At 36.0% G+C, this 16,894-nt stretch overlaps 1 protein-coding gene across 1 annotated transcript in view; it reads left to right on the forward strand.

Moving 5' to 3' along the window:
* The window catches only part of LOC145995068 (allatostatin-A receptor-like), a 153,612-nt gene that overhangs the window by 21,106 nt on the left and 115,612 nt on the right, over positions 1–16,894 (forward strand). Inside the window, exon 3 of the mRNA XM_083131600.1 lies at positions 3,610–3,699. Within this exon, the coding sequence (XP_082987726.1) occupies positions 3,610–3,699 (90 nt within the window). The remainder of the gene's footprint in view (positions 1–3,609; positions 3,700–16,894) is intronic.

Genomic DNA, 16,894 nt, shown 5'->3' on the forward strand with positions numbered 1-16,894 from the left:
CCCAGGTTTTTCCAACAAAATTATGGCGTCCAGGTGCGTCAGTACCTGGATGAACAATATCCTGGGACATGGATTAGTTGACGTGGGCCAGTTGAATGGCCTACCCGATCACCAGACCTAATTCCAATGGACTTCTACCTTTGGAGACAAGTTAAGGCTATGGTGTATGGTGTGAAAATTCGTGATCTTCGTCATCTGGAACAAAGTATCATGGCTGCCTTTGAGCAAATTTCACCAGATACCTTGCTCGGTGTCCACAGACATTGGGAGAAGCGTCTGCACACGTGCATTGCCCAGCACGGACAACATGTGGAGCACATTCTGTAACAGGTAAACATCACTTTCAGTTGCCAATAACTTTTCACCAAATGAAGTTACATGAAATCTGATTTCAGATTTGACATTTGACAGCCTATGGTGATGTATCACATGACCCAACTATAATTTTAAATAAAAAAGTTGAATTCAAGATGGTGGAACCAAGATGGCGGTCGTCCCCGTGACATACTCCAAAAGGTGTCCCGCTAGGCCTATTTTGTATCGCCCATATCAAATTCCATGAAAATACATCACTGCGGATATTACAAGGGGTGGTAAGGGACTTCTGATACATCTTGTATATGTGCTTGTCAATGTTACGAATAGTAATTTCTATCTGTATTGTCCTTGTCTTATTTCCAGGCTGTTTAGGCTAGTCGCGAAGTTGAAGGTGAATTCTGAATCGACAAACTCTTATGAAGGTACAATCGTTAAGAAAAGCAGCTTTGTCCAGCCGGAACCTTCAGTATAGAGATTGTCAGTCAGCACAGTGGTAGAAGAAAACGCTAAGTGTAGTAAACAGACGTTTATGAAATATAGTAATATGAAAATGTGGTCATTCGTTCCACAGTCTTGAGTAAAAAGAAATTGCACATACTTTTGGTTGTAGACTGTTTGCACATTATATGTTCGAGACCTCACATCCATCTAGTGACACCTCTGTTCATAAGGAACAGGCAGTAGAGCAATGGTCCTCGTGCACAGTAAATTCACCACTGTTACTACTATGCTACCGTGAAAAGAACGATATGGAAATCTGGAGTTCATATCTGGGATTTCACACCGAAGTGGCAAGCCACACGTGACATCATATGTCACTTAGTGATGATGAATTATTATTTTTTGCTACGTCGGCACATTTGGCCATTCTTAAGCCTTTTGTGCATTCGGAGAATATCCTTATCTAAAATCCTTACCTGAGATTTTAAATAGGGGTGTAAAAGGCCCCTTGAGAAAGGTTGCAATTGAAAGGTTAAAAATGAAAGGTTGTAATAGAAGACAAGACAAGCACAACACATTAAAAAAGGTAAGGATACAATGAAAACATCCTCAGAGATAGTGGACAGGCATGCTGTTCTCACAAAGCTAAAACATTAGTTAAAACATTGTCATCGTTTCCCGACATGCCTTATAAATCGTTGCAAATGTAAAAGCTTGTGTGAGGGAATAATAATCGGCACATATGAGACGGATGTGCCGGACACTTAAATCGACAGCACAATTTCATATACGTAGTAGCGGCATGACATGCTGCACAAGCATACATTCAGCTTTTCAAGTTACACGAGACACCTGTCTCTCCTGAGACGTTCAAGTACTAAAATCCGCTAAAATAAAGTACCGGTAAATCTTATGCTTTACTCTTGAAACCGTTTCCGACATCCTAAAGCACGCTAGAGATGCATTCAATATAAGTTTGGAGTGGATGTTTAGTAATTTCATACGGAGGCATACAACATGGGACCATTGGCGAAGACCACTTGAGAACAGAACACAGTCATCCCTCCTCGTAATTTCAATAGGGAAGCGGCTCATTCGACAAATCGTGTTGCGAAATTCAATTTTCCAAATGGATTTTAGATTCACATTCCTCCAGAACAAGGTTCCACAACTGGCTGTTAGGTCCTCGAGGGACATGTTAATCAGAGACACGTCGATCGAGGAATCTGCATTAAAGCAACCAATCAGCGTTATTCAAAGTCCCCCTCCGGAACGAATCCCGAACTGTTACGTTACTGCAGGCAAGGACACGAAACCCTATTGAGCCTCGAGAGATCGGCACAAATTGCTAAAGTTTCATTGGATTATATTCACTGTGGGAACAAGGCAGTTCAAGTGTTGCAACACCATGAACACCAGCCATATTTCTCAGGAGATATTTCATTTGCTTCCAGTCCCCAAATTAACATCTTGTTGCAACAACAGGCTGTATTATTACATATTATACGTGTGTGTGCGTGTGTGTGTGTGTGGGGGGGGGTATTTGAAGGGTTTGAGGAATTCCCCTTTCTGGATCCTGCATTCCTCCCTTCCTCCCTTTAGCCCTCGAGGGTACATAGAGAGTGTTTAAAAATAGTATTTACACTCTTTCAATGTTAATAACAGAGAAACTATTAAAGATAACTTGATGGACTTGTTGTATTTGAAGCTGCAATATCTACATTGAGTGTGTGTCTGAGCGTGTGTAGGTCTTCTGTTGTTTTTAGTTCGATCACAGCCCACCAGGCGGTAGGCATTAGTAGCAAAGTAGCAGAGGTGAGCAATTTTTCTTTTGAGCAATGTAATAGAATGACATGTACCCCACAAAGCCATGGTCACTGGATGACATGAAACATACGATTGATACTACCTGTGCTTCCCTTCCTGTGGAAACCATGTCTGCTGTTTGTTGATTTGTCGATCTCTTCTACACCATTGCTGCCAATGAACATCTATAATTTTAAGATATGTGACACGCAAAAAAGTCCATACTTGCTGTTATTAGTGTTCCCATTATTAACGTTCAAAGAGTGTAAACACTATTTTGGACACACTGTATGTGGATTGAACAATATCCTGAAGCATCAAAAATTTTGCTGAAATTTTCCCTCAGTGGAAACTTTACAAATACCAAACTGTGTGGGGGTGAAGGTGGTGTGTGTTTGTGCGTGTGTGTGCAAGCGCATATATATATATATATATATATATATATATATATATATATATATATATATATATATCTTTGTGTGTTTGTGTGTCTATGTGTGTCTATGTATGTCTATGTGTGCAAGTAATTTTCTTTCGCCCCCTCCGTTTTAGCCTACGTATCATTAACCAACTTTCCAGATGCCAAATCACTTGGCTTATGATTCGTACATAGTAAGCATTATAATTCATAATATCCTATGGGAGGAGGAATTTGTGTTGGCCGACATTCTGAGATAAATTTGAGAGGTTTTTCTTAGTACCTTATAGGACAGACAGAGATCGAATTACTTACCTCATCTTTTCCCTCTGTGTCATCTGATTTGTTACCAAAGCTATTTACGAGTAATTTTAAAAGTTTGTAAGAACTTTAATTAGGAAAAGTCCTAGTGTATGAAGGTAAGTCACAGCAAAAATGTAAAGGACCAATTGAAATACATAAAACTATGTAAAAAATAGTACAAGAGATCTATTAGTGGAAATTGTTGATATTTAGGGTTTTTATGAGACTAAATATTAATTACGTACAAATCTGGACTTTAGAGTACTGTAATATTTACCATGCTATAAATGACTGATGACTCTTTCAACAAATTACTTTTCCAGATCTTCCGGAGATCTTCGAGCCTTCTTGATCAATCTTGCGGTGTCTGACGTCACAATGGCCATCTTCTCCATACCTTTCACCTACACAATGTAAGTTTAGCTGTGAACTAAATATAGTACTATCTATGGCTCTCCAAAACTGGAGTAACCCCGAAAATGTTTCCCAGTGCTGAAATGTACCCGGTAATCGCAATTCATTTTACCCATTCTTGAGTATGGTTTTTACAGGGTGGATAAAAATCATTTTTTTATGATTTTTTATTTAAATCTGATTTTCTTATTTAAATCGATTTTTGATATAAAAGAACACCCTTATAATTGCTTGTAAGGTTATTGGCACCATACATATAGATATATGTTTTTTATGAAAGGCTTTTTCTAGTAAAATGTCCTGTAAAATATTTGAACAGTTTGATTAAAGCAAATAAAACATTAATGTACGATAAATATACATTTTTGTGTTTCTGATACTATGTACATGAACCTACTATCGAAATGTTTGTTGTGTGTGTTAATGAAACTATAATACATAATCTCAGTAACTTTTCTTCCAGTGAAAATAAAACATTCTGGACGTACTCTGCAATTGTAACTTAAAATATGAACTCAAATATTTTTATAGTCTTTTTAGCTGGATTATGGCAATTTTTAATGACAGTTTGAAAAATATGAGCTTCCATGTTTTTTTTTACAGTTTAATTATGATGAGACTATTAGAATTTTGTATATTTTTCTACAAAAAATGTTTGCTCTTTGTGCCTATAAAATTATTAAATCTTAAATCAAAAGAAATGGAAGTGTGTTTACAGTTCCTTTCATATGAGCTTCTCCCCATCAGTACATATATTTTGTTTCCTTTCTTACTTTCAACAAAAGTGATACATTATTCTATAAACTATTTATTTAAAGTGATTTAAATTAGTGATTTTTTTTAAAGAAAATCACCTGATTTAAATGTTGATTTGAATCAATCCGTCTTGGGTTTTTGTATTAGGTATTTTGGCCATGACTTGTGAAAACTATATAAAGAGAAGAGACAAACAGTAAATTTCTTCAACAGAATAGTTAAGCATACGTAGATGCCCTGAGCTTGCAAGTCTTTCGAAATATGAAAATCTATTGAATTTTCAAACAAACGACTTCTCTCCTCTCGTTCAGGTTTCTGATCTGAGATTTCTTTTCAGAATCATTAGAGCACAACTCCTCACTACTAAACTCATGGTCCCACGTGCCAGCAGAAATTGCCACAATACGCGTACAGTTCTGAAGCTATCCTTAGAATATAGGTCTCTTCCCTATAGGCTACAAACTCCCTACAATACATTAAATGGCGCTCTGGGATTTAATCAGTCGAAAGATGATTTTGTAACATTATGCATCAGGTAGCTGAAGAGTTAATAATATTATCTTGCAACGTCCCCCGGTTGTACACCAGTCGTCACAAAGTTAGTTCGCTGCTACTTTTGTCGGGAACATGAGACGCTTTTATCACTCATCAGGGCTTACTGGGTAGAAAAGAAAACACAACATTATTTTCAAAGTTAAACACAGTTTTATAATCGCTTATATTTCCTAATCACTTACAAATAAAACACTAAAACATTCAATACTAACGTTGGGCAATTCACTCGCATATAACGAAAGTCAAATTACATAATTAATTGTTTACTTTGAACTTATCGACAAGAAGAAAAATCGAAAACCAAAATCTATACTTCAATTCTCTCCGTTTCCAAGTTCTTATTATTCTTCACCTTCACCTGTCTTTCAAACTCAGTCTGTCGTCAGGTGAGGAACATTCAGGTGGGTTCACTTCCTCGGCCGAGATTAGAAAGTGACGTCAACACGAACAGATTTTGACGTATTTATAAACATATATAAAAGTTCCAACTACAACTGTATCAGTCTAACTATAATTGTCTGTTACAACTTGCACATTATTTGAAGTAACAAACATTTTAAAAATCTTAACTTCTTACAAATATAAAATCTTAAACTCTAAGGTTCGTTACAATTGCCCATCGTCCGGGGGAAAATTTTGAAGAAATTGTAATTTACAAGTTCTGAAAAAAAAATTGAGTATACCATGAAACTTTAAATACAGAAATTATCTTGGCACTAAGTTAACTTCTCCAACCAATGCTTCTCTTCATTCGACAAGAACTCAGAAGGAACGTAGTTTGTAGTATCCAAAACAGAATACAATCCAGGATAGTTAATCAGCCAATAAACAGTGAATTCAGGCAATGATTTATTCCATGATGGTTTAATAGAACAGCAGGCTTCCATATATCTAGTTTCTTCTCCAGAAAGACTTTGTAGAAAACGGTATAGGGTTCGATAATCAATGAACTGAAACAGTACTTTCCAATAGCACTTCAAACTCAACACTCTTCTTGCTTCTGTGCTTCTAGAATAATGCCTTTAAATTCCACACCAGCAATATAATAACTCCTGCTTATAGGAATCAATCCAAATATTAACTATATGGACCTTCTCTGAGAGGTCTACGGATTTATACATCCCGATTCTATCCTCATCCTGGACCTTTCGGATGTACCGCACTAAATATATATCTGGAAAATCCTCCTTGAGTTGATCAGGAGTGGTAACAAACAACATATCAATCTGCATTCTTCTTAATACTTATTTCTGTCTGGTGCAGTTTTCAGAGAAAGCATACGCCAGAGGAAGTCAGAACAAATCCTTCTTAAATGAATACTTTGGTGCTAAAATTCAGACCACCGATTTCCAGTTCTACTTGTCTACCAACTAACACTCTCTTCATGAGTCTTCCGGAAAATATACCAGTTTTACATTCGGAATTTATTTTTTCACTTGACTGCCTGAAGATACATTTTCGGTCAGCAAAAATAATCTACATATTATTCTTGTATTTTTCGTCCCTTCGAGTTTACTTGCCTAAACGAAGAGGAGGCACTTAGAAAAGGTCGACGTTTGTTTGACATGATTGGGATCGCTGGTTGTGCAGAAACTCTCTAGTAACCTCCACTGCTTCTTCCTGCTCTGAGGCAACGTCATGTGTTGGTGAGAAAGAACCACAATTGTCACCTCTACGTCGTGGAGAGTACTGTCTAGGCGGACTAGAGCTACGTCGTTCTTGGTAACGCCATCCGTCTTGAGAGTTCCTCTCTTGTTCTGGACGAGGTCTGTAGAAATTTCTTTGTCTTTGGTTTTGATCTTGGTTGAAACCTCTCCTGCCTAATCCTCTGTTGAATCTTCGAGGTCGTGAATTTCCTCCTCGACTCTCTGAATCCGTCTGGGTATTCCGGATCATAAAACTTTTATTGCCTGCAGCCTCTTTATTCTTAGGATATTCTTTATTCTTCCAGGAAGAGGTTTCTGTTCAAATCTGTAAATTATGGATCTTTCTCTTTCCTTCTCTTTTCTTCTTCATCTCTTTCTCTTTCCTTCTCTTTTCTTCTTCCTCTTCTTTTCCCTTTTTTCTCCTTTCCTCTTCCTTCTCTTTCTCTTTCCTTCTCTTGTCTTCTTCCTCCTCTTTCTCTTTCCTTCTATTTTCTTCTTCCTCCTCTTTCTCTTTCCTTCTATTTTCTTCTTCATCCTCTTTCGCTTTCCTTCTTTCTTCTTCCTCTTCTTTCTCTTTCTTTCTCTTTTCTTCTTCCTCTTCTTTCTCTTTCCTTCTCTTTTCTTCTATAGACTCAACTATGAGTTTAAACTCCATCATCTCCTTCTTTCGAACTTTCTCTATCTGACCCATCTCTTTCTTACGCTGTTTCTCCTCCTCTATCCTTTCCTTCCGTCTACGCTCCTCATCCTTCTGTCTACGCTACTCATCCTTCTGTCTACGGTCTTCATCCTCTTTTTCTTTCTGGTTTCGCTCTGCTTTATCTTTCATCAACCAATCAAGTAGCCAGTGATCTGAAGAGGGTTTGGTAGGAACGCTCGCTTCTGGTTCTGTTTCTGGTGCTGACAAGCATGATGTGCATTTGATGCCAACGTTAATTCCTGCCCATCACAACTACTATGAAACCTCTGCAAACATTGGCAACACTGGAAGAATTCCCTGTCATTGGCAAGATCGTCACAGCATCCAAACTTGGTGTCTGCATCCATTGTCCTTCTTCCTCTGCTTCACAGATTCATTCCTGTCGCGTCTTTCTCCATTCTACAACACCGTCTATGGCTCTTACCAGTTAATACCTTCACTTCACTATCACACTTTTACCTTCGTGAATTCCAAGGACTTTCACTATCACCTTCGTGAATTCTATGGACGAACACTTTCAGTATGCACTAAATCGGGTATCACGTTATAATTGCTATAATAATTTACACTCGAGCTCTCACGATTGTAACAAAATAACTATGCACTCGGCCCCCACGTTGGTGTGCCAAAATAACTATGCACTCGGCCTCCACGTTGGTGTGCCAGTCGTCACAAAGTTAGTTCGCTGCTACTTTTGTCGGGAACATGAGACGCTTTTATCACTCATCAGGGCTTACTGGGTAGAAAAGAAAACACAACATTCTTTTCAAAGTTAAACACAGTTTTATAATCGCTTATATTTCCTAATCACTTACAAATAAAACACTAAAACATTCAATACTAACGTTGGGCAATTCACTCGCATATAACGAAAGTCAAATTACATAATTAATTGCTTACTTTGAACTTATCGGCAAGAAGAAAACTCGAAAACCAAAATCTATACTTCAATTCTCTCCGTTTCCAAGTTCTTATTATTCTTCACCTTCACCTGTCTTTCAAACTCAGTCTGTCGTCAGGTGAGGAACATTCAGGTGGGTTCACTTCCTCGGCCGAGATTAGAAAGTGACGTCAACACGAACAGATTTTGACGTATTTATAAACATATATAAAAGTTCCAACTACAACTGTATCAGTCTAACTATAATTGTCTGTTACAACTTGCACATTATTTGAAGTAACAAACATTTTAAAAATCTTAACTTCTTACAAATATAAAATCTTAAACTTTCAGGTTCGTTACAATCTTTTTACTCTGGATATTGTTGTTATTTCTGTCAGATATATATGTGCGTGTCTAATTACGTTGTCACATAGTATAATGATGTGCCTGTTTTGGTGAGCCTTTTTTGCAATTGCATTATAATTATACTCTTTGTTAATTACATTTCTCTGGAAAATAGAAATTGTGAACATTCTAGATTCATTATTAAGATTGTTAATGATGGAAAATGGTTTCAAACGTTAGGCGAATATAATTAAATGAACATGTAGAAAATTATTATGTATGCGAACCCATGCAGATGGCCAGAATTCTATTCAAAAAGTATAACTGAATGTTACACGATTTATCCCTCGGCTAAAGTTTTAAAATTACAACGTTTTCATCTTTCAAGGTATGCCCAATCTATTCGCATATATTTGAAGTAATTCCGCACCGAACACGACAAAACTAGCAATATTTTTTTACGCCCACCAGAAAGCTAACATCCATTAGTGTAAGAAATATCCGAAAGCAAAATAAAGTTGAAAAATCACAATGAAAAAAAACGTGACGTACAAAGGACTTTTTTACGTAAAGGTACGTCTGTTTCAAATTCCGAAATTCGCTTACGATTGTATATGTGTTTTAATATAAGAGTACCATATACTTACTATGAAGGAGTATATTCTACAAAGGATTCGTTGTGAGTAGTTAGATATACTTTTCCAAGGTCACCAGGAAGCTAAAGAAATTGGAGACACACGTACAAAGTGAAAGATGACACATTAAAAACTAATACATTGGTTTCAGTCGCTACGACAACGTATTCCTCCTGGTTTTTCTGCAAGTTTCAAAAGGGAGGTTCAACGATTGCAAAAATACAGAAGAATTCAGACCACAGGTTTTGTGAAGTCGTTCTTTCAAGTTTGAGGATAACTGCGGCTTTGCGTAAATTTAAAAGTAACACAGCACAATATATGTGGTCTGAGTTCTTCTACATTTTTGCAATCGTTGATCCTCCCTTTTGAAAGCCCAGGCTTTCAGGTAATAATGCTTTGAAACTTCTCTTTAGATGAAAATGCATAAGTACAAAATACAAAATAAAATTCATATTCATCTCTCTCGGGAAATATGGTATCTATAAACTTATTATTTCTCTGTGGAAGCCAATGTAATACATGAATATGAAAAGCACAGAATCATATCATATCAGTTTGGATGTGTGAATGTGCGTGTGTGTGTAAGTAACATTGGATCAACAAAACCATTGATCTAGAGAGAAAGTTAGGCCAGGCAAATTTATTGCACCTCATTATTCTATTCATAGTAGGCTATGCCTGTGAGATCTGACCACCTTGGTATTCATGCGTTTATTGTATATTATATACAATGATATTAAACATTTTAAACAAAATGAAATTAACATCTTTTAGCAATGACTGCGCGATTCTTTCTTTTGATAAACACCCATCGCAGATATTGTTGGTAGATTACTGTTTTCAAATTCATTTTTTCCACATTTCACTTTGTTTTCGGTAAAGAATGTTGAATTATAGGAGGCAATGGGTTTCCCTTCTATGGATTTTCATCCTCAGGGAATACTATAGTTCCTCTGTTACCAACCAAGAGAAGAACACATTCTCTAGTCTGAGAATAGTTACTATCATAGTTATTTCTATTATAAATCAATAACTTCCAGATTTATAACTTAACTGTACTATTGGTTAAAATGAAATGAAAATACTGATATGTATCTTCCTTGTAATCAAGAGGTCCCGAGTTCGATACCCGGTAGAGGTACATAGTTGTTGAGATCCAACTTTAAACTGTAAGTCCAGTCCCGATTAGCCTATTTGTGCCTAAAAGTATAATCAAACCATAACTAAAACATTATTGTTGAAAAATATCTACAGCTTTTAATAAATGAATGGCTTATTGCAGAAAGGGACCTGAGTCACATTTTTGAGGTATCGGAGTTAATTTTTTCATCTCCACTGTGTCTAGCAGCATACTTCAGGGGGGTGCATTGAGGGTTGCAAAATTAACTATTCATTATGTTGAATATTTGAGCCAACAACGGCACATTTCTTTCTTACATTATTAATATTATACGATTTTTCATTGTTTTTCTCAGAATTGTGCAAAAGTGACTCAGGTCCCTTTCTGCAATAAGCCATTCAAATATATATTAAGTGATGTCCGGATAAAAAGTAGAATACCGCAAAAATAGTTCTTCTTCTTCCTCTTTCCTCTTTTGCCTCATTGCGTCGGGGTTGCCTCTATCCACTCCTTCCATCTCTCCCGTTCCTTTGCCATCCTCTTCAATTCTCTTATTCCTTTTCCTTTCTTTTGTCCAATTCTTCTATTTCTTTTTCGAATGTCTTGCGGGGGTCTACCTCTTGTTCTTCTTCCCTCTGTTCTATATTCCATAAATTGTTTTGCTCTTCTATCTTCGTCCATACTTACCACATGTCCGAACCATTTTAATTGGCTTTGTGTCAGTTTTTTTTCCACTGGCTTCTGATTTAATTCTTCTCTGATTCTTTCATTACGTAGTCTATCTCTTCTCGTTTTACCAATTATTCTGCGGAAGCATTTCATCTCAACTGTCGTTATTTGTCTTACTTCTTTTTCTCTTGTTTTTAGCACATGGCGCTGCGACGCCAAGGGTTCCGGGTTGGAATCCCGCTCGGAAATGGTTGTTTGTGAATGTCCATTCATCAATTTCATCATATCATTACTCATCCCCATCTTCGCAAATTAGCCAAGAGGCACAAAACCCGAAGTAAAATAAACTAAATCAATCAATCTTTTCCTCTTACTAGCCAGCTTTCACTTCCGTACAGGAATTGGTTCCACTTCTGACTAATACACTTGTAATTTAGTTTTGGTGTTTATTTCCCTTTCTCCAAAAATGGTCTGGCTTAGTTGGTAGTATGCATTATTATATTTCCTTACTCTATTCATCACTTCCTCTTCTATTCTCTCTGTCTGGTTTATGATTCCCAGGTACTCGTATCTTTCTGCCTGCTCCAGTTCTATTCCATCGCATATTATATGTATTCTTTCTATTACCCTTCCGTTCTTCCTATTTGCATCACTTTGCTCTTATTTGCATTAACAGTCATTATTTTAGCCTTTAGCAAGTCTGCCCATTCTGTAACCGCTTCTCGTAGCTTGTTCTCTGTATCTGCTATTAGTATTATGTCATCTGCATATACTAATGCTTGGCAATGTATCGGTCTCATATTCCAATTACCCACTTTTGTTCTTGCTGTTCTTCTCTTTAGAACTTCATGCATATATGCAATAAATAGTAGCGGGCTCAAGCTATCTCCCTGTTTCACTCCTTTCTCCATCTTAAATCTGTCTGAAATCTTTCCATCCAAACTTACTATTCCTCCTACTCGTTTATATGTTGATTTTATTACTCGAATGAGTTTTCCTGGGATTTTTCTTTTCTCTAATATTGTCCATATTTCTTCTCTGTGTACAGAGTCAAAAGCAGCCTTTAGATATTCTTTCCTGTTTCTAAGTATCACATATTGTTCGGATGGAATATACGTGATATTGTGTTTGTCTACCAGAACGAAAAGCAGCCTGTTCTTCTTCTCTTCCATATCCTTTTCTATCTCATTTCTCCACGGTGGACAGACATATTGCACGATAGTTCTCACAGTTCGTCGAGTCTCCTTTCTTATACAGTGGTATAATAATAATGTTATTTTCCATTCTACTGGTAATTTCTTTCTCTCCAGACCATCTGATACAGTTTAGTCATTGCCTCCAAGAGTGTATTTCCTCCATATTTTATATATTCTGGAGCTATTTCATCTATTCCTGCTGCCTTTCCATTTCTTACTCTCTTCACTGCTTCATATACTTGTCCTATTTCAATTTTCTTTACTAGCTCGCCTATTCCATTCCCATTCTCTTCCTTATCGTGCTCTTGTATTATTCTTCTACTCTTCCTGTTTTTGTCTATTATGTTTTCTAATCCTCCCGTCTGCTGTTCCTATGTCATCCTTTTCAAATTTAGTTTCAAAGTATTTTTTCCATGTTTTCACACATTTTCAATTCGCATTTCCAAAATATTTTCTTTGTTTCTTACACTTCTTATTTTTCTTCCTACTTTTTCTCTTATTCCTTTTATTATGAAGCATTTTCTTTCTCTTTGTATTGTGATTCCACTTCTTCTCCAAATTCTTCCCATGTTTTCCTCTTTGCTGCTCTCACTATTCTTGTAGCTGTGTTTCTTTTTTCTAGATAATCTAATTGGTCTTCATGTCTTCTTGTATTAATATACTTCTTCCATGCTTTTTTCTTCTCCTGTACGGACTTTTTCACCTCTTCATTCCACCATCTTGTTCTTTACCTTCCTGTATTTACTATTTTCTTCCTACATACCTCTTCCGCTGAATTGAGTATTATATCTTTGATATTTTGCCACATTTCCTCCACATCTTCATCTTCAAATGTTTCTTGATTTAGTCGTTCTCCTACTTTATTCTGATATTCTTGTTTTTTCTCTTTTTTCTTCAACTATTCTGTTTTTATTTTGTAATAGGTCTTCTTATTTTCCTTCTTCATCCCTGTGTAAAACCGTGTTTCTGCTACCAGCAGCCTGTGGTCTGTTCAAAGTTCTGCTCCTCTTATTACTTTTATGTCTCGGATATGTTGTCTTATTTGTTGTGAGTATATAATCTCTGATGCATTTGGCATTTCTTCCCTTGCCTTCAAACCTTATTTGATGTATTGTTTTTATGTTTGTAGAAGGAGTTTCCTATCAGCATTGCGTTCTCTATGCAAAAATCTATGATTCTCTGTTCATTTCCGTTTTTAATAATTTCTCCTCCATACTTTCCTACTGTTCCGAATCCACTGAAGTGAAAATTTCCCACTCTTCCGTATAAGTCACCAATAATTATATCTTTTCTTCCTCCTCTTTCTGCTTTTTCCACTTTTGATTGTAATTCTGTGTAGAATTTTTTCTTGTCTCTCATATTAGAATCTTCGGTTGGTGCATATACTTGAATCAGTGTAATCTTTTCTTCTAAGCCTATTTCTAGATTTATTATTCTTGAATTCAACTCAATCCCAGCTGATTACTCTTGAGTCAATTTCTTCTGTTACTATAATTCCTACTCTCTCTTTTGCTCTGTTTCCAACTGGTACTCCTGAATATATCAATACATTTCCTCCTTCAAGCATTTTCCCACCATTTCCTTTCTTCTTTACTTCGATATTTCCAAGTATTTTCATTTTCTATCTCTCCATTTCCTTGATCATTTCTACTTCTATATACCATTTAATATTTTGATATTCCAGGTGCATATTCTCATGTCCTTATTCTTGCGTTGTCGTCTTTGTGAGACCTGTCCGGGGTTTGCGAGGCATTCATTTCTTCTCTGAATCATCATCTACCCCTATGCGAGTGATTAGCCCAGGGATTTGGTTTTTCATTCCTTTCAGCCTCAATGCCATAGCTGGTTTTCTGTCGCGGATTTCTCCCTTAGTCTTCTGAGGGTCCCTTCTCGCCACTAGGCAGTGGTTTTCCCAATTTTAACCACTTGGGAATGTAGTGACCCATTGTCCTCCGCACCTGCCGCTGGGGACTTCGCCGTTATCCTGGCCAGGGGCCCTTACTAGGTGCTACCATCTGGAGCCAGATGGACAAAGGTTTTTTTTAGAGAGGTGTTACTCCTCTGGATTTTCTGCCTCCGCCACCGTTGAGATGACAATCCATCTTCTTCCGTCTTTGGAGCAGTTAACCAGCTCGGTGTCTCGTGAGTGCCACTGCACGTACTTACTAATAGTAAGGTTCCAAGTTCGATACCCAGTAGAGGTACATAGTTGTTGGGATTCCACTTTAAACTGTAAGTCCCGATTAGCCTATTTTTGCCTAAAAGTAGGGTCAAAACATAACTAAAACATTATTTAAAAGAAATATCTACAGCTTTTAATAAATATATATCTTAAGTGATGTCCGGATATAAAGCATAATACAACAAAAAAATAATAACCCTCAAAAATATCTTAATATGGTAAGAAAACTTTCAAAAGTACCTAATGTTCGTACAATTTCTATAATTCTAATAAATCGTAAATGCCAGGAAAAAGAAGTGTGCATGATAGAATTACTTAAGATATGAATATTTCTTCAACTTCAACTGTTAACTTCCTTGTACTCAAACATTCTTATAATACGTTAAACAAATTCTTTGAAAAGAATAGAAAAAATACACTTATGGAAGAGTTGGTTGTTGAGTAGGGGTTTTAAGTCCACTTTATGCACAGTAAGACTAATCGGGACTGGACCTACAGTTTAAAGTGGAATCCGATCCACTTGTGCCTCCACCGGGTATCGAACCAGGGACCCCTTGATTACAAGGCGACGACGCAACCACTGCGCCATCGGGTAGGCCGCACTTATGGAAGAAAATAATACTTATAAAATAAGAACTCGGTAGAAGAATGTTATACTAAGAAGAAAATACCTAAAATTCATAGGTTTCAGAGTCACGTAATCAACTGAACACAACCAGAAAGGAAATTAAGAAGAATTGTTTTCGGCAAATCGATTCTGGAACGAATGCGGGCTCGAGTTTTGATAAATTCGTTTCCTCTTTTCCGTTTGATGGAGCATGAGTGATGGAAAACAATGTTCCGTGAAATTGACATGGAGAAATATTGTGACTCTTTTATCGAGAACTGCAGAACACGATGCAGGTTTCGTTGTTGAAACACGAGGCATTTGTTCTATCAATCAGAAATATGATCATGTGAGTAAATACATAATATCAGTGGAACAAAACATTTGAAAAAAAAAAAAACATACGGTGGACGCTACGCAAAGACGTAATTTTAAACAAAAAATAACACAGTGCAAAAATACTCACATGGACCATTATTGTTTAGAATATCCATATCAACACGAATAGTATACATAATACTGACCAGGGTGGATAAAAACCATGATTTTTATTAAAAGAATCATATTTTCTTTTAATTAAATCCATTTTTAAAAAGAGACAGCTTAAAATTACTTGTGTGGTTATTGGAACCATGCACATAGATGTATGTTTTTAATAGAAAGGATTTTTTCTAGTAAACGGCCCTGTAAAATATTTGAACAGTTTGATTAAAGCAAATACATTTTTTTATGTAAATATACATTTTCCTCTTTCTGATACTGTACTTGTACCTATGGAAATGTTCGTTGATTGTGTTAATGAAACAATAATAATTTCAATAAGAATGAGAATAAAACATTCTGGATGTACTCTGTAACTTAAAATATTAACTTAAATATTTGTATAGTTTTTGTAGCTGCAATTTTTAAATAGTAGTTTGAAAAATATCAGCTGCCATGTTTATTTACAGTTTAATGATAATGACACTATATATGATTCAACATGATTACTACTTGTATATTTTTCTACACAAAATGTTTGCTATTTTTGTCTATATAAGTTACTGAATCTTAAATATAGGGAAATATGTTTTTGCATTTCCTTTCGTATGAACTTCACACGATATACTATAAATTATTTATTTAAAATAATTTAAATCAACCTGATTAAAATCAATCCACCTTGATATAAACCAATATCAAATAGATATATCTAACACTGTAATTTTGAAATAGTTTCGTAATTTCAATCATTAAGGACTTAGTGTAACGTAATTAACAGAAATCCTTTAAATTTTATAAGTTTCTGCAAAGTGTATCGTGTTACAAATTTAATATTTATAGACATATTCTTCGGAAAATATGTTTTAAACATGAACATCAATTTGCTTGTACGCTAAGTGATGCAGTAAGAGTCAGCAATACGGTAGGCTTTGGACAGGAAGCATGTGAATCAGTAACGACAATAATAATAATAATAATAATAATAATAATAATAATAAGAGGAAGTAAATTATTGGGTGGGTCTAAGCATCACTGGAGCATTTTAAGTTGGTATCACTACATCCGAAAAGCAATGAAATTTTCAGACTGGACTGTAATAGTTTAGGGAGAGTTCCTTTCCATTATTTTCTGTTTAAGGTAGGCAACCCGATCTCCGCTGCAGTGTGGTTAGTACAGGGACCACGCCAGGGATACTGGATTCGAATAACGCCCTGGCCATGAGTATCCTTGTGAGTGTTATCAATTTCAACACATCATCATTCATCCTCATCTTCGTGATTTGCCAAAACTGGCAGAAGAGCGAAGTAAAATTAACCAAATCAATTAATCAAGGCAGGCAAAGGTGCACTTGAAAATATCTTTACTTAATTCACTGTTACTGTCAAAATGTATGATTATAATATATTTTTTGCTATTT

Source organism: Lepisma saccharinum, chromosome 11, assembly GCF_977018435.1.
Source record: "Lepisma saccharinum chromosome 11, izLepSacc3.1, whole genome shotgun sequence".
Lineage (NCBI taxonomy): Eukaryota > Metazoa > Arthropoda > Insecta > Zygentoma > Lepismatidae > Lepisma > Lepisma saccharinum.